Source organism: Dipteris shenzhenensis, chromosome 9, assembly GCF_047967505.1.
Source record: "Dipteris shenzhenensis isolate YYH24624 ecotype China chromosome 9, Dip_SZ_1.0, whole genome shotgun sequence".
In the NCBI taxonomy this organism is placed as follows: domain Eukaryota; kingdom Viridiplantae; phylum Streptophyta; class Polypodiopsida; order Gleicheniales; family Dipteridaceae; genus Dipteris; species Dipteris shenzhenensis.
The window spans coordinates 31,705,493-31,725,993 of record NC_141604.1 but is presented as its reverse complement, the minus strand read 5'-3'; the positions used below and the strand labels follow the sequence as shown (position 1 = coordinate 31,725,993).

Here is a 20,501-nt window from a genome sequence, read left to right as displayed (position 1 = left end):
TTCACTTAATGGCTTGATATTTCTACCTTGAATTATCCCACCAATCATGAGACCATAACTCATGTTCTTCACTCTGATGGCAATGATCGAATGCGTGCATCTGCAATTGCTTCCTGTTGCTCTGCAAGGAGTCTTCTTTCTTCTTGTTGCCTCCGTAAATACTACAAAAAGTATCTTTCGTTTCCATAGAAGATGACTTACCCGAGTAAAGAAGATACTACCAAACCAAAGTGTACACAAGAAGGACATCACATCAAGGTAACTACATGGTATAGGTTGCAAGGCGATAGAAGGTTTGATGTACCTTTAATATACAATGATTTGTAGGACAGGAGGTGTGAAAACTCAAAAGTGTGTAGAAGGCGTGAAATTTTTAGCCACCGTGGTTTCCCTCCTCCGGCAATACACATCAACAAAATTAGATGTGGCCTAAACGAGCTGTAGGAATCTAATAGAGCTATTTCCCATAACGAGCATCACAAGAAGTAGCTTATGGGAAATATCTGCACTTCAGGTTAAAAAAGGCAAACAAGTTGCCAGTGAGAAAAATGAGACAATGGTTCCCACAATAAATCTCAAAGTTCTCCTCTTGATATGTATTTTTCTTTTGGATGTTTGTGAAGAAAATATTGAAATGTAGTTTTTGTAGTGTCATTGCCTAGATCGTTGGATAGGGCAATTGTGCATGCTTGCTAAAATGTGAGGACAAAGATCAACTCCTAGGGCAAATTCATTACACTAGCTCTCCAAGTTATGAATCTACATCCAAAAACCAAAAAAAGCTTCCTGATGAAGGGTCCTCAAAGCAAAATGAATAGTTAAAAAGGATCAAATTCATGACAGCAAGCCAATTGACTACTCCACAATTGCACTCGAGGCCCAATCGGCCTACTATTATTGCCCCTAACAACAATTATTTACTTTTTTAATTGAGTGTAAACTACATGATATTGTTGTATGTTTTTATGCATAAGTACCGGCACGATTTAACAAATGTTTTACAAGAAAATGTGTACATTCCTTGCTATAAAAATTATACACATAAATTAGTCATTGCTTAGTTATATAAGGTTATATGCATATAGTAGTCGTTGCTCAACTATCCAAGCAAGCTAATTTATGGTTTACTACACCCAACCCAATAGTTTCTAGTTGGTACAGCTGACTCATACCTCAGTGACTGCAAGACATCCCAGGATGTGAATTTGAAACTAGCATATCTGCTTTGTTCTTTTTCATGTTGAGATGCGTGTGCCGATCAATTCATCCGTCAATTTGAGCTAACAAAGCTTGAGATATACCAAGCTTTGTTAAGACCTAGAAATCATCCAACTAGGAAGGAGAGATCCTATATGAGGACGTGGTGTGTCAAATCTGTGATGCAATAATAAGAAACATGCCGTGTTACTTCAATTTGTCATATATGCCATGTTGCTTAAATTTTTCACAAGGCTAAACGTTCTTTGATCCTAATACTTCTTTCTAAATCAATGTAGAAAAGAGGCAACAGATAATATTTGGCAACCTGTTAATTATAACGAGCAAGACATTTTATCAAAGACTATGAATAGAAAAATTAGCAACATCTGTCTCCTTTAGATTATTATCTTTCACCAGCTCGAGTGAGAAAGCAACAAATGTGGCCCCAAAGAGACCGAAATCAATCAACCTTCAATGTTGGACACTTGAATATTGCCAATTTTTTAGCTCGTATTTGCATTTCCCCATTCATTCAACTTCAAAAGATGGAGCTGGCAATTGAATCGATATATTACTTGGTCAAAGACATGTGGCCACCTTAGAGCGCAAGCTAGCATGATCTACAAAGATCTCTTGTTATCTTTTTTAAAGTGCAGCACCCCGAAAAACCTACAGGTTTCCAAGTAGATGGCACATACCCATGTACACTCCGTTTTTACATCCATGGCCATCATCAGTTTCCTCTGGACTCTGGAAGAAAGAAGGAATAACATTATCACCCTTCCTATGGGGATGGCTTCACTAAAATTTCAAAAATGGCAAAAAATAGAGTAAAAATATATGGCCGAAGGCTATTTAATCAGGTCAGATATTGCGTATTCCTTCTGTTGACCCCACTGAAATCTGCTGTCTGAGGTGATGTCAGGTATATTTAGGGCAAATGGACCCCAAACATCACAGCTTCACTACTCAAAACAAGCAGTCCCACGCTTTAAAATCTCCTGCCAAAAGATCTACACAAGTGGCTCTAGAAGCTCTTCCATCTCTGCTCCAGCCCGAGCTGCTGTTTCACGCTGTAAATGAGGTGGTCTGCCACGAAACCATTGGTACGGCCAACACATATCAAACAACCCCAAGGTCATTCCCCCATCACCCCTTCTCTCTAGTGCCTCGAACTGCCTCATCATTTCTTCAATCCTCTCCCTCAACTCTACAGCACGTTCATCTGCAATTCGAAGAGATCGCTCAGCTGCATTTTGTGCAGCAATGGCAGCTGTAGTCATTTCCTCCTTTGAACGCAGTTTACTGTTGGACTCTTCCAATGACCGACTCAGTTGCTCGATTCTTCCTTTAAGGACAATTATCTGGATGCACATCGCCAGTAACAAAGTATCAGCACGTAAAAACACAAAATTAGAAACAAAGGGGAAAAAATGATATCCTGTAGTTGACCTACTTGTATCTTTAATGGTCATATGTGGCAGTTGGCTCCACAACTTTTCAAAGCTCTCCAAGAATATTAAGTCGAATGATAGAAGGCTCAACTACTTCAAATTAGGACACACATTGTTGTTTCATTGATTCAGTTTAGTGGCTTTATTTCCAGGGATTTCAAATCATACAAAATGAGCTAAACCATGGAGCAGAGGCATCTGATTTCATGAATGATGACCAGCATAGAGGATTTATTTGATCTTGGTAGTATTATAACTTGGTCTTCCTTTCTACTGTCAGCTATTGAGCTTGTAAGGTGCATAGTAAGGACAACTGGAATTCCTGTAGTTTGACCTTTTCAGGTGGCATAGTTAAGTATGGTTCCAAGAGAGAGATCTCGGGGGAAACCTCTGCTGTATAGATAGGCACAACTGCTCCACACTGAGATGCCTCAACAAGTGAGGGATGGGGCCTATATATAGGCAGCCGCCCCCCCTCTTAGTCGGCTGTCATATGGGCCGACCCCTGCTGTAGGTGGGCGGACCCCCTCACCTACCCATAGGGGCTGCCTTGCACAGCCCTATAAAGGGCTCTCCACCTGCCCTATGTGAGCCGACTAGCAGCCCTATGGGCCGACCCCCCCAGCCCTAAGTCGTCCTATAAGAGGGCTACTGCACAGCCTATAGGGGCCAACCACCAAGCCCCCCTTGCCCGACCAGCAGGCCTAGGTGGCCAACCCTCAGGTCGTCTCACCTCTGCCTATAAAGGGCCTGAAAGGGGTGGGAAGGCAACAAGAGGTGGCCTAGGTGGCCCCCCAAGCAGGCCTAGACAAGGCGCCTCTACAGGGGGTGCCACGTGACAGCCAGCAAGCCACAAAGAAGCCCAACGGAGAGGTGATATGGCCCGAACCCTCTTGGGAAAACCTCGCAGCAGTGCTCCAGAATGGCAGCCTGCTACCATGCCCATCGGGCCCCGAGCCACCTCCACTGAGGCGTATCTGCCCTACCCTACACTAGGCTAACCTCACGGGCGCAGGCATACCCACAACAAAGGCCCTCACTCAGCCTAACCTAACCTCTCACTAGGCGGACACCCACAAGCAAGGCCCTCACTCTCTACCTGGCTTGTTCATGTGACATCAAGAGATGTTGACCTCCAACAAACCCTCTCGGCTCCACAATGGAACATGATCTCCAGGGAGCTAGGTGTGCCACCAGAACAACAGGAGGAATCCGTCGTTTGATGCTCCGTTGCTGAAGACTGCCATAGGTACTATCGAAGGAGCCCCCTCATGGCACGAACTGTCTCAGCATGATCACTGGAAACCTGATACTAATGCTCCCAAGCCATAGGTGCTAGGCATACTCCACTGGTCCGGTATTGGTACAATAACCCATCTGATACAACTAGTACAACAATCCAGCTGATACTGCCGTCGGTGCAAGGTATGCTTCTGAAACCAGCCTTCGAAAACTCCAAAGGGTGGTGAACATATAATAACCAACAAATACTTGATTTCCAGCCATTCAGAAATTCCCACAGCAAACCAAAACCATTTAGAACAAAACACCAAGAGCTAGATTGCCCTTGTCCTGCACCAGACACCAGATTGGCCCTAAACTTACGCCCCTTTCGGTATTTCTTTATCTTTTATTCAAAAGGCGTCCAAATACAAGAAAAGCACTATTGGGCATCAGCCCAAAATCAGCCAACTGAATAATCCGTTCAAAGGCACTTCCGTCCTGCTATGCACTCACAGAAAGGCATCCCAGTCCAGTGCAATATCCCATGGCAACCCTTCTTCCGATTTTGACTGAGGGTTCTAACCAGGCAGCTCTGATACCCGTCAAAGGAGTCCTGGCCGGAGAGAAATCAGCCAAGTTTGTCTTGGCACCTCTGATACCTGTCAAGGGAGTCCTGGCAAGACAGAGGCCAGCAAAACAACAAACCATGGCTGTTCTTGGCAAACAGAAAGGCTAGCTGCAACAAAGCAATACGATCTGAAGATTTTGAGGCAGTACAAACAAAAAGGTGAATTTGTCTGGAGCAGTTCTCAAGCACTTTGGCAGGCGAAATCAGTAGGAGCAGCCCTAGAAGAGGTGAAAAACAGCAAAAACGATTTCCTTCTGGCACCCTTCGGCCCTTGGCAGTCCAATCCTAGTAGGTGAAATGGATCTGGTACCAATCTGGCACCCCGAAAGGCTGTCTCGTGACCCTGGAGTAGATCTGGAACGGCAAAATCAGTACTTGGAAGCAAATCGAGTTGCCTAGAAGCTCCAAACCGTCTGGAAAAGTGCGATTTTGACAGGCGCATGGCCTAGAAGGCTCCTAGAAGAAGTGTGAATCAGATTTGGGGCTCTCGGAAGGTATGAACAGCAGGTATGCAGCAAAAAAAAACTGATCTGGAGGCTCCTGGCACAAAAATGAAATTCGTTTTTGAGCTTCTGGCAGCCCTGGAAGCCCACCAACAGCCCATAGGCTGTGACTTACCTCTCCTTGTTCTTCTATGGTCCAGAAAACCACCTAAAAGCCAATTTTGCCCGTTTTTTTTTGCTCCTCAAGCCAGCTTGCTAAACATGGCCCCCTAAGTTGTTTTTAGCAATGAAATTTTTACCCCTCCTCAAGACCCACAACTAGTGGTACATCATGAGTACACTTGAAAGCACTTCATGAATGCATACAAACATCCCATGTATACTTTTCACACATGTTTCTTGTAGAAACACGTGGGATAGAATAGATGCATCTTGGAAGAGGAGTGAGAGCACAAGATGTAACCAAAAATGTTGTTCACTACAGAGTGTGAGAGAGGTGACTCTCTCTTATAGAAATGGGGAGAAGGTGGCCTAGATCAAAGGCACCTTCCCTACATCAGTGGCAATCAGCCCCTACATCAGTGGGACTGGCCTAAATCAAAGAAACCTCCCATGTGGGGGCCTTTGGCTTACATCATCACTTACGTCACACACTAGACACATCATAGCACTAGATGTGCCTCTACAACACACACACACACACATGTGACTCCCCTAGATGCACACATGCACCATAGAGCAAGCCCTTGATCATAGTTATCCCAACATACCCCCCCTCAAGGGTTTGCCTCTTGCAATGTCAAGGATACATCTAGTCTCATAGTTTCTCATGCCATCTCATGGTGGTCACACATGGCCATCTCATGGTGGTCAAGGATAAATCTATGTCTAGGATCTCATGCTAGGTCAAGGTTTACAAAAATGGGATAGACCAAACACATATCACATGGCCTACATCATATGGTGACCAAAGGTGATTTACAAAAGACAAAACATATGACATTCTTTTTGGAGTACTACTCCAGGTAGAGGACCTCAAAATTTCACCAAGTGATGATAAACAAAAATTCAAAGACAAGTTGCTCAAAAGGCAAAGTCCTTGTCTTCTACCACAAAGTTGGATGCTTCTTTTGCTGATGGAGTCTTTCCTTCAGCAAGATTTTCTTTGTTGTTGATGCAGCTCTTCTTCACATGAAATGCTTCATTTTCTTTGGAGTTGTTCTTCTTCATGAAATAACACACTCCCTTTTTCAATTGTAGCCAAAGAAACTTAATAAGCAAGATATATTTGAAGCATTTCCCTTGTGCACCAAATACTGTGTGAAGATGATCCCAAGCTTCATGTGAAGTTTCAAAGCCATCAATGTGGTGAATGTACGAGTCACTTAATCCCAAAGCAATGATAGCAAGAGCCTTCTTGTCTTTTATCAACCAATCAGCTTCTTCTTTTGTAAGCTTCTTTTCCTTTCCATTCACAACATTCCATATCCCCTTTTTCATAAGCACAAACTTAGCTTTTGTTTGCCAAGTATGGAAACTAGTTCCATCAAACTTATCAGAAAAGGTCTTAGCTTCCATGGCAAGGTAAGCCCAAGGGCGGTGTCTAGTGCCTTACAAGTGAAATATGAGCAATAAAAAATAATCCTTCACAGAGTGACAACTTGAATACTTTGACTTGGATTTCTCTATGTGACTTAAGTAAATGTCAAAGCATGAGGCAATTAGTCAGAACAACATTTATGCAAGATGTCCAAGCAAAGATGACCAAGAACATGCTAGAAAATGAGCATAGCAAGCTGAAAATAAATCTTGGAAACTCCCAGTCAAACTTTGACTGTCCAAAGTCAAATTTAGACTAGCATGGTCAAGCTTCCATGGCCAAAAGAGGCAGCTCAAAAATCTACTCCAAATCGACATGTAGAGGCCGAAACTCAGAGGGATTTTGCACTGGGGAGGAAGGAAAACATGTAGGGCTTCTCCCTTAGAGAGGAATTTCACAAATGATGAGCATGTCGGCCAGCACTGTAGAAGAACCCCGAACTGTATTTTTGATGAATTCGACCCAAATCTTGCTCCAAATGAGCTCAGACTTGATGAGCAACAAGGTAGTGATGTCGCCCAGCTCTCTCTGGAAGGGATTTCACAATGTTGCTCTCCATAGTGAAACCAAGAAGAAGGTCGGCGCAGCTTCCTAAGGCAATGCCGCCCCAAAAATGGCGAGATAGCGTGTATAGCTCGTTCTATAGATTCGCCCTAGCCTTGGGAAGACTCTCCTGAAAGATGAGAGGCTGAGAATGCGAGCTTGAAGAGAAATCTCACTTTGAAAATCGACTTTGGTGAGGGAAGGTGGAAGATGGAGGTGAGGAAGAAGATGATGATGTGGCACCTAACTAGGGTTTAGGTTAGGCTAGGCTAGGCAAGCTAGGAGCATTCCTGCTCTGATACCAAATGTAGAAACACGTGGGATAGAATAGATGCATCTTGGAAGAGGAGTGAGAGCACAAGATGTAACCAAAAATGTTGTTCACTACAGATTGTGAGATAGGTGACTCTCTCTTATAGAAATGGGGAGAAGGTGGCCTAGATCAAAGGCACCTTCCCTACATCAGTGGCAATCAGCCCCTACATCAATGGAACTGGCCTAAATCAAAGGAACCTCCCATGTGGGATCCTTTGGCCTACATCATCACTTAGGTCACACACTACACACATCATAGCACTAGATGTGCCTCTACAACATACACACACACACACACACACACATGTGACTCCCCTAGATGCACACATGTACCATAGAGCAAGCCCTTGATCATAATTATCCCAACATTCCTTTCAATTATTTACCCACTTCATCTTATGGCTATATGGGACTGTCCAAATCTATCCTGGCAACTCTAAAAGAGTCCTGGCCGGAAAGAAACCATCCATAATCCATGGTATATATCACATAAGTTCACAATCCAAACCACACATATTCAGAAGAATATCATAGAATTATGTGTGGCAGTGACCACAGTTTACCACTTCCTGTTTTTGTTCTAGCAAGTAGGCCATCCTACTTCTCGACAATAGCCGTGACCGTTGTAGCAGTATGCTATCCTTTCTCAGAAACTCAGGTAACATTGGAATCATAAACAATGCTTTAACTTGCACTGCACAATTGGTGTTCAATATGTATATGATTTGCAGAGCCTGGAATAGCAAACCATATCCAAACACAAAACCATCTCACTAGATTTGGCAGATTTTGCCATTTTCTTACATGTACCTATATATTCAAGATTACAAGATATACATGCAACATATGATTTGGTAGAGCTACGGGTAACCTATTAGAAATTACCCAACAGAGGGTACGCACAGCGGAAGACTTATAGTAATGCCCAGGAGCTCACACAGTGTGGTGTGGGGTGTGGAATCACAAACTTCTTAACTTATGTGCATAAAATAGGTGTGCAGACTCATCAATAGACAATGAACCAGCCAGATAGAGAAACCGCCAAAATATATATTTCCGTCCAAAACTATGGACACAATACAAAATAGATAGATCCAGAGTCCCACCAATGGTGTGCTCCTCTGATCTAACCACAAGGTCCTTCTCCAATCTGCTGGCTATCTCTAGACTCGAGCCCGCGTGCTCCACCTCGAGCGTCTGTAGACTTTCCGTCCAGTGTGTTCTTCTCCACCTTACTGCCTGTGAATCAGCCTAGGTGGGCAGCCTCTGCCAAGCTTTGTCTGCAGCACACAGTTCCCCTTGGTCCTCCTGAATGTAGGCCCCAAGATAGCTGTTCCACTGCTCCAACCTGCTTGTGAATGGCTGCTCCAGAAGGTGTGATGATCTCAGCACCTGCTGCCCTAGAAAACAGCCAAGGTCCAGCCCTTCCTGGCTAAGTCTGCAGCCCTTGTTGCACTCTCTCACCTCCTGTAGATAGGCCCAGAGAGTAGGTTCCTGCTGCTCCTTTCTGCCCTGGAACTGCTGGCTATGCTGGATATGAAATGAGGCAAGTGCCTCTCCTTTTATAGGCCTCAAGGCCCTTTCAAATGGACCGACCAGCCAGCCCTAAATGGGCCTACTGGACAGACCTGGTTGGCTGGCCCAACCGACCTGGTTGGCTCAGCCCAACCAGCCCTATATAAGGGCCCTAGCCAGGCCCTTTTTGGGCTGCTGCTAGGCTCCCCTTTGCTGCTGCTGGAGACCCTGCTGCAGGCTGTATACCTGCCCATAGACCCCCACTATGCTGCGCTATTTCTTGGCTCCCTGATCTGCCCACACGTGTGCGCCTCAGCTCCGTACTGTTCCGTACTGTTGCTGATGTCATCCGTGAGCTCATGGCCTCTTCTCTTGGGTCCCTACTGCTGTCCTCTGCTCCGCCTTATGCTCCTGCAGATCAGCTAGGTACCCTCCTTCCTTGGGATACCCCACCAACCATGAATGCTCCAGATCTGTCCCAGATCCACACATCCAGGTATTCTCTCTTTGGGCACATCCTGCCCTAGGTCTCCCTCCCCCACACTCTCCTCATTTGGGGGCTAACAGATGGGGAGGTGACCTTTCCAACACCACCTCTCACCGACACATCCAGGCCCAATGCCAATCCCCCACGCTCTCCTCATTTGGGGGCTTACAGATGGGGAGGTGACCTTTCCAACACCCCCTCTCAATCCACACATCCAGGAATTCTCTCTTTGGGCACATCCTGCCCTAGGTCTCCCTCCCCCACGCTCTCCTCATTTGGGGGCTTACAGATGGGGAGGTGACCTTTCCAACACCCCCTCTCACCGACACATCCAAGCCCAACGCCAATCCCCCACGCTCTCCTCATTTGGGGGCTTACAGATGGGGAGGTGACCTTTCCAACACCCCCTCTCACCGACACATCCAGGCCCAATGCCAACACGTCGATGAAGATGCTCCAGTAACTCCCTGGTCATAGTCCTATGGAACTTTTCGATGTCGAAATCTTTTCCTGGCTTTTCACCCAGTGGCTCCTGCTCCACCAGGTCCGGTTCCGCTTCCGCACACCATCCTGGTACACAGGTCCATCTTTGGTAGCACCTCCTGGCACCACCTCCTTCCGTCACATTCTTGCCTTCGAATTCGAGCAATCCAGCCGTCACGATTTTCCAGTTGTCCCCCTCATAATGAGTGAACAACCTGGAGTCTTCCAAGCACCATGCTCTGAGGGTCTGTTTCAACCCGTCCTTCCTTTGGCAAGGTCTGCAACAAAAGTACATCTCCAGATAACCTGGACCGCGAACTTTAAATGCACCTGACTGAACCTGAGTCACCCTACTTCTCGCAAGGGCACAATCCTCCAGTCGTGGAAGTCGATTCCAAAGAGCTTCTGAATCAGAGTCGTCCTTCAGCAAAGTCCCTGCCTTCAGGCTCCCACACCTGTGAGCCTCCTACTTGGGCTCTGATACCATGTTAGAAATTACCCAACAGAGGGTACGCACAGCGGAAGACTTATAGTAATGCCCAGGAGCTCACACAATGTGGTGTGGGGTGTGGAATCACAAACTTCTTAACTTATGTGCATAAAATTTTTTGGTGGTTTCTCTATCTGGCCAGTTCATTGTCTATTGATGAGTCTGCACACCTATTTTATGCACATAAGTTAAAAGGTTTGTGATTCCACACCCCACACCGCACACTGTGTGAGCTCCTAGGCATTACTATAAGTCTTCCGCTGTGTGTACCCTCTGTTGGGTATTTTCTAACATAACCAACTCATATACCATGTACAGATAGTCTGACTAGTCCACTGATCTAGAAGTCTCATGGCAAATAAACCATCAGCAAGCGGGTTTCTGCTGAGCCTAAATAAGCCCCAACTGAAGTCGGCTCAAGCTGAAAAGTAGAGTTGCATCAACTGAGGTGAATCTGCCAGTTCACCCTCCTCAATCCAAAGCACATCCAAATAGCGACGGGGAAACTCTACCACTGTGTGCCAATAACTGTTCTTAAATCAAGATCTCCTTGTTCCTCTGTATGTTGGATGTTCCTCATTAGGCATATACTTTGGCACATCTTGTGCTTTCACAACAGCACATCTCACTTTCTGGCACTGGAACCACTGAAACCAGCCTTCGGGAACACCAAAGGGCAGTGAACAATTCATAACCAGCAAATACTTAATTTCCAGCCATTTAGAAATTCCCACAGCAAACCAAAACACCCAAGAGCTAGATTGCCCTCGTCCTGCACCAGACACGAGATTGGCCCTAAACTTAGCGCCCCTTTTGGTATTCTTTATCTTTTATTCAAAAGGCATCCAACTACAAGAAAAGCATCAGCCCGAAATTAGCCAACTGAATAATCCGTGCACACGCACTTCTGTCTTGCTATGCAATCACAAAAAGGCATCCCAGTCCAGTGCAATATCCCATGGCAACCCTTCTTTTGATTTTGACTGAGGGTTCTAACCTGGCAGCTTTGATACCCGCCAGGGGAGCAGGAGAGAAATCAGCCAAGTCTGTCTTGGCAGCTCTCATACCCGTCAAGGGAGTCCTGGCAAGACAGAGACCAGCAAAACAACCAACCATGGCTATTCATGGCAAACAGAAAGGCTAGCTGCAACAAAGCAATAGGATCTAAAGATTTTGAGGTAGTAGGAGAGCTTCTGGGAAGCAATCGACTGATCTAAAGGCTCTGAGAACCCTGAAACAGCAACAAGCAAAAAGGTGAATTTGTCTGACGCAATTCTCGAGCACTCTAGCAAGAAAAATAAGCAGGAGCAGCCTTGGAAGAGGTGAAAAACAGCAAAAACGATTTCCTTTTGGCACCCTTCGGCCCCTGGCAGTCCAAACCTAGTAGGCGAAATGGATCTGGTGCCAATCTGGCACCCCGGAAGCCTGTCTCATGACCTTGGGGTGGATCTGGTTGGTCACCATAAATTCCTAAATTTTAGAAATTCAAGTCCCCGTGACAGCTTCCCTGCATGGGCATCTTATCTCAAAGCTATGCAGCCCCCTCTTAGGTCCAAACCAGAGCACTGCCCCCAGATCGATGAACCTAGGTGCTCCAGAAACAATGGGCATCCACCAGCTTACAAGGACCAATCTACTATGTCTCGATTCCCGCACTGGCAATCATCCGACCCATCCAAATCTCCAACAGCTCATTAGGCAGTAGCTACAGCAAAACACAAGGAAACCCCCTCTGGATCTGCCACGTCATGACGTCCAAACAAAAAACATACTGGTAACATGCTGCACCTGAGTCACCACCAACAACTCGAGGTCCTGCCTGAAAGCCTGCCTCGATCAAAGACTCCTTCGCCTCTGCCAGGTCCTACTGCCACATACAAGCAAGCAATCCTCCATCTGGAACTAGAAAGCCTACTGGCAGTGCATCCTTCCAAGTGCTACTAGAAGGCTGGAACAATCGACGTGGCGGCTGCAGAACCGTCCTTCTACTCACTAGTCCCCTCACTGATCCTTTGAGGTCATTGCTGCCAGTAATGACCTTTCTGGCCACAACAGTTACATGTACGTGAGGCCTTGAGGGCTTCCCTCCCTCCTAATCGAGCACCATCGGGACCAGTTCCTCCCAAGTCAATGTATTCATCCTACCACTAGTAAAAAGGATGCAAGAAAGAGGGCATGAAGAACAACGCCTTTCTCCTTATGTAGAAAAGAGAGAAATGTGCTCTTGGTAGGCCTGAAGCAAGCTAGGGATATAGTAGCTTGGCAAGAGGAGAGAGAGCAAACAAAGGAGTCGACCACAAGCTGATAAAACAGGTGAATGGATAGAGATAAAAAAGGTGGTGGGCTGCTAGCTGCTCAAAAGGTTAAGAGACAAAGAGGGAAATTGGGTGCATGCATAGGTTGCATGTCTGGCAAAGTGGCTATGGAGCACACAAGCCACATGAGTTACTTGCCCTTTGGGGTACTCCACATGGCTTCATCTACACACAAAGTACTTTAAAAGGTCTTAAGTTAGCTGTTACTAAAGCGAAACGAAAGTATTGGTTCTTTTACATGCATGCAACCACATGCGACATTGCATGTGTGTATGCAAACTAGTATTCCCACATGCATGAATGCATGCAGCCACAAGCTATCTGTAGAACTCACTTGCCAGCCCAATGACACTTTGCATGGCAACTTATCATGCACGCAGATGCAGTCCACGCATGAGACACATTTGTCACACAACTGAAGGGACAAAGTAGAGATTTCTAGCAATCGCAACTGCCAGAACAACTTCCCAAGGCATGCAGCCCAGAAAAGTGAGTGCATGTTACCTCCCCCAGCCACGAAATCAGTACTAGGCGATAGGTTAACCAATTCAGCCTTCATTTCACCTCAGAAAAAGCCACAACTAGCCCATGGAGATCTGCACAACATCACAAAGCCAAACCAGAATCAGAAGCACCAAAATCCTTGGTCTCCTAACAATTATGTGAGCAGGTTTTCGTTTTTTGCCATCCATCACCCGCAGCACCTACTGGTCAGTTTGCTTGTTCAAAATACAAGTTTAATCTCTGCCTATCTGTCTATCACCAGCTTCTATTGCTTGCAAACAGCAACAGAATTCGTTGCATTCACTAGACAAGGCTGCTGGAGAATTTATTTCTACAGAAATAAATTCCATCACAGCTCTATAGCTGCAAATTCTACCAAGATTTCATCAATTATCTGCTCTCGCATCCAACTACTGTCTACCTAAGCAACAATTCAAACATGCTTATCCAAGTTCAATTCAACAGGCCTGTAAACAGCCTATGAAAAGCATGCTCAAACTCGATTCATGCTGCCATATCTGAGCACAAAACAACTCGATTCAAGCATCCTTGAATCCTCTGCAAAATCCATATCTGACACACACACGACTCACAAACAAGAAGATACAGTTCGCTTTGATACCTAACGAACCAGCCCCTTACATGTTAGATGCCACTAACCTGGGGGTGTTAGGATCTCCTCTATCTCCATGCTAACCTTCAAGATCAATAAGCGTTAGTATACAAGCACAAGGTCATCTTGGGTATAGGCTAGTGCATCACCACGCAACCATAGATCCCTCAGGATCAACCCCAAGCTAGAGACCTCCAACCATAGTCCATCCTAGGTAAGACTGTGTCTCCCATACCATGCAGCCCTAGTTTGCTTTACTTCTTGCCCAAATATTGCCATTGCCATGAGGTTGCTTTGTTAGTTTTATCCAAAGCCAAGGGAGAATCATTGTAACCCTGGTTCACGTTTACTTTGTATCTGAAAGGTACATGCAATTATGGGATCATGTTTTGTCCACGTCTGGACATAATGTGGCTAGTATTATGGAGGTTAGGTTGACCTATGTGTATTCTAACCTTGGGATATTTACGACATGTGGTAGCTTTGGTACACTAAATGTAGTCCTAAGCTAAGACACCCTATATCTATATAAGTGAGAGCCATTACTCACTTGGGTCATTCTTAGGAGTGGGGCCTTCTAAGAATATACCTTTGTAAGACTAGAATAAGTCCAAATTTAGATTTTTGTTGTTCTAAAGACCAAAAATCCACACAGAAAATAAAAGAGAAAACGAAAGAGAAGAAAAAAGAGGTAACAAAACTTTTATGAAAAACATAAGGAAGACGTACTTAGCAAGCAAAGCAACACTTGTGTCGTCATCAGTGCCCAAGCATAAGCAGCTATATTGGGTTTCTAAAGACCCGCGGAGTCTCTAAGAATACCCAGCTAGGTCGAGAGCACATCCAGGCCCCTACCAACGTGTGTGTAGATACCAAACAATCTTTGATACAGTTCTGCATCAAGTTGAATCAACTAACTGACACATGTCCTCATTACTCAGTTTAGCCCCAACCTCTCTAGGGTTACTGTCTCTTTTAAATCCTCCATCTGGAAAAGTTGAAAATTATGAACAGATGCATCGCGTACAAAATCAGAAAACGAAGGCTCGAAGATTGGGGGAGTAAATTCCCGGGATCTATAGATAGAGGGGGACAGGGTAACATTGCAACATGACAAGGTGCACATCAAAGCAAAAAAATTCAGGCACAAAACAGCATACATCTGAGCAATTAAAGAATTTCTGATGCCCTTCCAATTGAACTCAGAATCGCCAGCAAGATCACTCCGCGTGATGATTTTGAAAAAGGGGAATACAGTAAGGAACAGAATCAATACGGTGGACTGGAGGACTTTGAATCCTGAATTCTTAGAACGAGCAAAGATATGGGACTTTGTTACCGATAAGGACATAGGACATTCGAGTGTATCAACAAGGCGATCCATCCCAAGGCAGAGGCAAAGGCCACAACAATTGAGTACTTTGTTCTACTTCTGGGCTGGACTGCCACAGAGGTAGGAGAGGTGAGGCTCGCTTAGTAAGCCAACCTCCAAAATTTAGGAGAGAGATTAATCCTTCTTAGGATTACAGTCCATAGCATCAATGAGAATAACACCCAATATCTGGAGAGCTCATAAATTTCATAGCAATTGACTTACAGCATACCCATTCATTATTTCAGGTCTGAACTCAACAATAACCTGGCAACCATGAACAGCGCTCACTAAACATAAGAAGCACTTGAGTTGACCAAGTATGACCACATCTGTTACAAAGATTCAAGATAAAGCTAAGACCCATATAGATTAATAAAGAAAACGTTGAGAAAAAGGTGAGCCTTTCAAAAACCCCAAAAGCAACAAAATGTCCAAAGTTCTTCTTTCTTTTTGGTTCAAAAAAGATCATTCTTTTGAGTGGAGATAGAGTACACTAGGAAACTCCTACCTAGGTTGCACAAATCTCGCTGTGTAAATCATAGCAACCTTGGGATGAAAACTAATAAGAGCTCTCTCCTAAGTTTTGCAGAACGAAGAGGACTAATAATCGTACCCTCCCACGAAGAGGATTAATAAGCCTTACGTATCAATTTGCTCTACCAAAAGGCCATAGAGATAGCCAATTTTTAAAGCCAGCTGGTTGATGGCTATTTAGGACAAGAGATCCTTGACGAGTCAATAGATTCACCTGAAAGGAGCTTTGATACAAACTTGAGATGAACGAGATCAAAACAAAGTACTGGGCCAATATCTCTCATAAATATAAAACTTCTATCATATATAGCAAGAGTCAAAATCTTCCTTCTCAAAATAATCATCAGCAAATTGCATGAAATTAGTAAGCTCCTGTGCACAATCTCGTGCCCTACTCAAGGTAAAAGAGAAAACTATGGCTTCTAGTAGGGTAGAAACCAATTGATTGAAATCGACTAAAAGCTTAGTTATTTGGAAGAGTCCACTCAATTCTTGGTTTCTACCTCACTCAAAGAGAGAACATTCTCTTGTGAGTCACTTAAGAATGGTTTGCAGGTAGACATGTATACATTGTGTTGATTGCTACCATACTTCTGTCAAAGAAAAGACATCCTGTGCAAGGACTTCTACTCTAGGCAAATATATTTTTTAGTTAAAATTCACATCAGATTTTCCTCTTCTCAAATATTTACCTCCTCCTGACATCTGTCAGCCTCTTCAAGCACAGAAGCTCCAGCTTCCGCCTCTTTTGTGGCAGCTTGCTTCCAGCGAAGAATTTCTTCATGTGCTGCTGCCAAGTCCGTATTGAGAACCTCCATCTTTCATAACAACACAGCACACATGACAACATTAAAATGCCTTTATACATGGCACGCCTGGCTTTTGAATGCATAAAGCAAAATAATTCTAGTCTAAAATGATCAAATCAATACATTCTCTTGAGCAAGAGAGCACTTTTCTTCGAGTTCTCGTATCTCAGCTGATTTTTCGAAGAGTTCTTTTGATTGCCGTTCTGAGGTGACTTTAAGCCATTCCACTTCGCCCCTGAAAGTACCAGGACAACAGGCACATTTATGAGAGACATTTTGTAACATGAGACATGAAGGAAAAGTAATGCTCACAGTTCTAAGATTATGTACGCACTTTAATGAGGAATGGGGTTCCATTTAACACCACATACCTTGCAACAGCTAAAAATTGTTGCAACTCAAAGATCTCTTGCCTCAGATTTTTCACTTCATTCTCCAAAGCAGAGGCCTGTTTGTATACAAGCAATCCAGCCACGTGAGCAGTTGAGAAAAAAAATTGCATAGTAAAACAAACGTTGTGAGAGATGTCTAAAGGGACAGATTCCGCACCATGCTGATAGCCTCTCCTGTCTTAAGCTCATCACCAATAGAGCCCTCTCTTCTGCTTACTGAAACAATCCCTCCTCCATCCACATCAGACCCACTGCTCTCGTTTTGTGTCTCCCTATTCTTTGCTGCTGTGTCTAATTTATGATTACTTCCCACGTCTGACTTGGAAACTGCCTCCAACACTTCTTGCTTGTTGGCAAGAGCACTTCTAAGAAAATTTGTGATTTCTTTTTTCTCTGTTATGAGTCTAGTTATCGAGCCCTCCAAATCATCCATTTCCTTCTTCCTAAGCTCTTTATGGTCTTTCCAAGTCGTCCCTAGTTTCAAGCAAAGCTCAAGGACTTCCTTCAACCTGATTATGCACCCTTGGAGATGCTCCTCAGGATCTCTGTAGCTGGATGAAAAAGAGGCTGATTTATTATCTTGTTGCGTCTGTGAGGTAGAGAATGAATCAGCAAGATTTACAAGGGTGTCATTTGCCTTGAAAATGAGATGCGACAATTCTGAAGCAGGTGCCTTCAAACTCTCTATCCTGGCCTGAGCTGCCTGAACTGCATTCTTGAACACCTCAATTTCCTTCTCAGCCTCTGCCAGTTTCTCGGACATCTCTTTTTCAATCTCCAAAATTCTACCTTCCTTGGAGGCAGTGAGCTTTTGCCATTTATCTAGTTCCAAGGACTTCTGTGATAGTTCGTCTTTCGCTCGTTGGATAGATGCCTCGAGTTCAGACACTTCGATAGCGATTTGATAATTGCGCTGCTCCATTTGCTGACGCATTTCGGAGATGTTTTTTACAGCTATTTCCTGGTGTCTTACTAATTCATCCACTATCTCTTCTGCTCGCTTTGTATAACCATAGGCAATGGCTGCCACGCCTGTGTGGGATGAAGATCGTGGAAGGTTTCCAGGAAAGCTCTTGATAGAACTAGCCCTAGCTGTGATCTTCTCGGCCCCTGCCACAAGCAATCGTGCAGCAGCTTCAATTTCGGACCTAGAAGAGTCCCTGGCTTTACTTGCCTCATCCTTCTGACGGGAGAACTCATCCTTTAATTTGAGAGCGTCCTCTTTTTGCTTTGCAAGCTCGCCTCTTTGTCTAATCGCATCGTCTCGTCGCAGCAAAGCGTCATTGAGTTGTTTAGCGAGTTCCTCCTTCGACTTCTGCAATTCCTCTTTGTGTCTAACCGCTTCATCTCTCTGCCTCACGGCTTCCTGTGTGTAGTTTTTGAGACGCGCAAACGTAGATTGCAATTCCACTTTTGCAGCCTCTGCTGCTTTCCTTGCCTGCCTCTCCCCTTCGAGCTCCGCAAGAACTGCGTTCAAGCTATCCCCGTTTGGAACAGCTGCAGGGGGAGGTAGAACTACAAGCGCTGCGTCATCTTCCAAATCGCTGAGAGCTTCCTCTTCGTCTGCCGCATTTTCCATGATTACTCAACAGGAGAATACTAAGGCCAGGTTGCCATCCCAAAATCCAATGGGAAGGCTTGGTATCGTGAAGATAAATCACAACATATTCCAAATTCTGCAGCTACGATGAAAAATATTCAGGGATTGCTCACAGAAGGAAGCAAAACGCAAGCAACGACAATCGATAGGGGAACTGAACCCTAATCTTTCAAAATTTTTGTTGGGTAGAGCGATGATTATCGATTATCTGAGGGGATGTGAACAAAAACAACAAACGAGGATTAGGAAAACTGACCTGCACACTGATCTTCTGCAATTCTTCGATCTACAATGAGACGGATATCTGAAACCGGGAAAGGGAAGACGGAATTTTAGAGACAAAGAACGGAGATTGATGTTGCGCAGAATCAAAGAAGCGACTGTCGATGGAATCGATTGCGAAGAACTCGTGAATTTTTTCACACAAGCGAAGGAATGATCAAATGATCACAAAAGCAAAAGAACATAGAAAAGCCCAAACAAAAAGCAATGATGCCATGCTGGCAGGCCAGTCAGCAATTCACTCCCATTGGCCTTTCCAACGTGTCATGCCCACATGGCAATAGCCTGCACGCATGACTCGTTATATCTATTGCCTACTAGACCATCTGGTGTTAGATCTACTGCCTACTGGACCATCTGGCGTGAAAGTGTCACGCATGACACTTTAGATCTACTGCCTACTGGACCATTTGGCATCTTCCCATGCCTCTTTAGATACTTATGCATTCTTCTAGTGCTCCTTGCATACATCCCTATATGATGCTGATCATATGGGTGGAATCTCTCTCCATCTTTTAGAAGTGTTTTCCCACTGCTTCTAGATGCCACACCTGGTGGTGGTGATTTGTACATTTTATTAACTAATTGAATCAGTGGTTTCACCCCCCCAAAAAAAAGCGTCAGGCATGCTTTCTCTCCAAAAATTATAGCCAAATCGATCACGTGAGTTGGTCAAGTATGTTGACAAAATGGCAACTATGGAGTTGTCAATGGTAAGCATTGGTGGTCAGTACTACGCTTGTCTATCTGCATCGAAGAGTACATCTCCCCTTCCTAGTGCTCTTGCATGAAAGTTGCAAATTGCACCATTGAACCCATAATGCTCTCTCAAAGCCTGCTACTCTCAGAGTTCTTTACTTCCTCCTAAATTATAGACACATGGCATGAAATTTGTCGGCCAAGTCTATCTACCTCTAGATGATAGGGAAAAAGAGTTCCATATGAGCTGCAACCTACATCCAAGAGGTCCACACATCAGGTATAATGTGGTTTATCAATTTGCCATATGGCCAATTCTGCAGATGGCAACATTGGCTTCTTTGTCTATTCTCACATTCACATCCTAGGTCTAATCCAAGGAAGAATGAGGCTTTTTACCATTGACATGGCAATCCAAAGCATCTATGTCTCATGTCTCGAAGGTCACCCTTCCACCTAGCTTATTGGCCCTAAAACACTCTAAAGTTAACACATTCATAAGCTCTAATCTTAGGAGTCAAAAAACAATGTGTGAACTAAATCCATATACACATGAGCCTCTAAAGGTTATGTTGCATTGTATGTAACGTAGGGGCAATTGAAGTACTCCAAGGTCTACATGGAAGGATTTCATTGTAGGTTTATGAAGCAATTGAATCACATATGTGCAAAGAACCCATAGTTGTGATTAGAAGATTGCCAAATGATCATGTCTACTAAAGGAAATATCGCTTTAGTTCGTTGAATACCTTTGTAAGATGTTAAGAAATAACTAAAACGGATTGCCAAGCTACATGAGAAGTTTAATCAGGAAGAGTGAGAATATAGAGAGAAAGCCAAAAACGAGGATACCTGTTAACGTAGAGCTCTCATAAACATTGCTCTAGTGTGGAAGATATTGTCAATTTTGGCATAAGCAATGAAAGATTCAATCACCAATCGAAGAGAGATGAAGGTGGTGTGTTGAAAGAGCAAGATCTAATGGAACTGGGTGAT

The 20,501-nt window shown here is 44.4% G+C and overlaps 1 protein-coding gene across 1 annotated transcript; it reads right to left on the bottom strand.

The window, feature by feature from the left end:
* Positions 1-1,712: 1,712 nt before the first annotated feature.
* LOC147898520 (paramyosin) lies at positions 1,713-18,955 on the bottom strand. Its single transcript, XM_087379418.1, has 6 exons — positions 18,781-18,955; positions 17,082-18,600; positions 16,904-16,980; positions 16,656-16,767; positions 16,416-16,541; positions 1,713-2,564 (listed from the first exon to the last, which is right to left on the bottom strand). The coding sequence occupies exons 2-6, from the start codon at positions 18,501-18,503 to the stop codon at positions 2,214-2,216; spliced, it is 2,088 nt and encodes a 695-aa protein (XP_087235544.1). The 5' UTR covers positions 18,504-18,600; positions 18,781-18,955; the 3' UTR covers positions 1,713-2,213.
* Between the last annotated feature and the right edge of the window lie 1,546 nt (positions 18,956-20,501).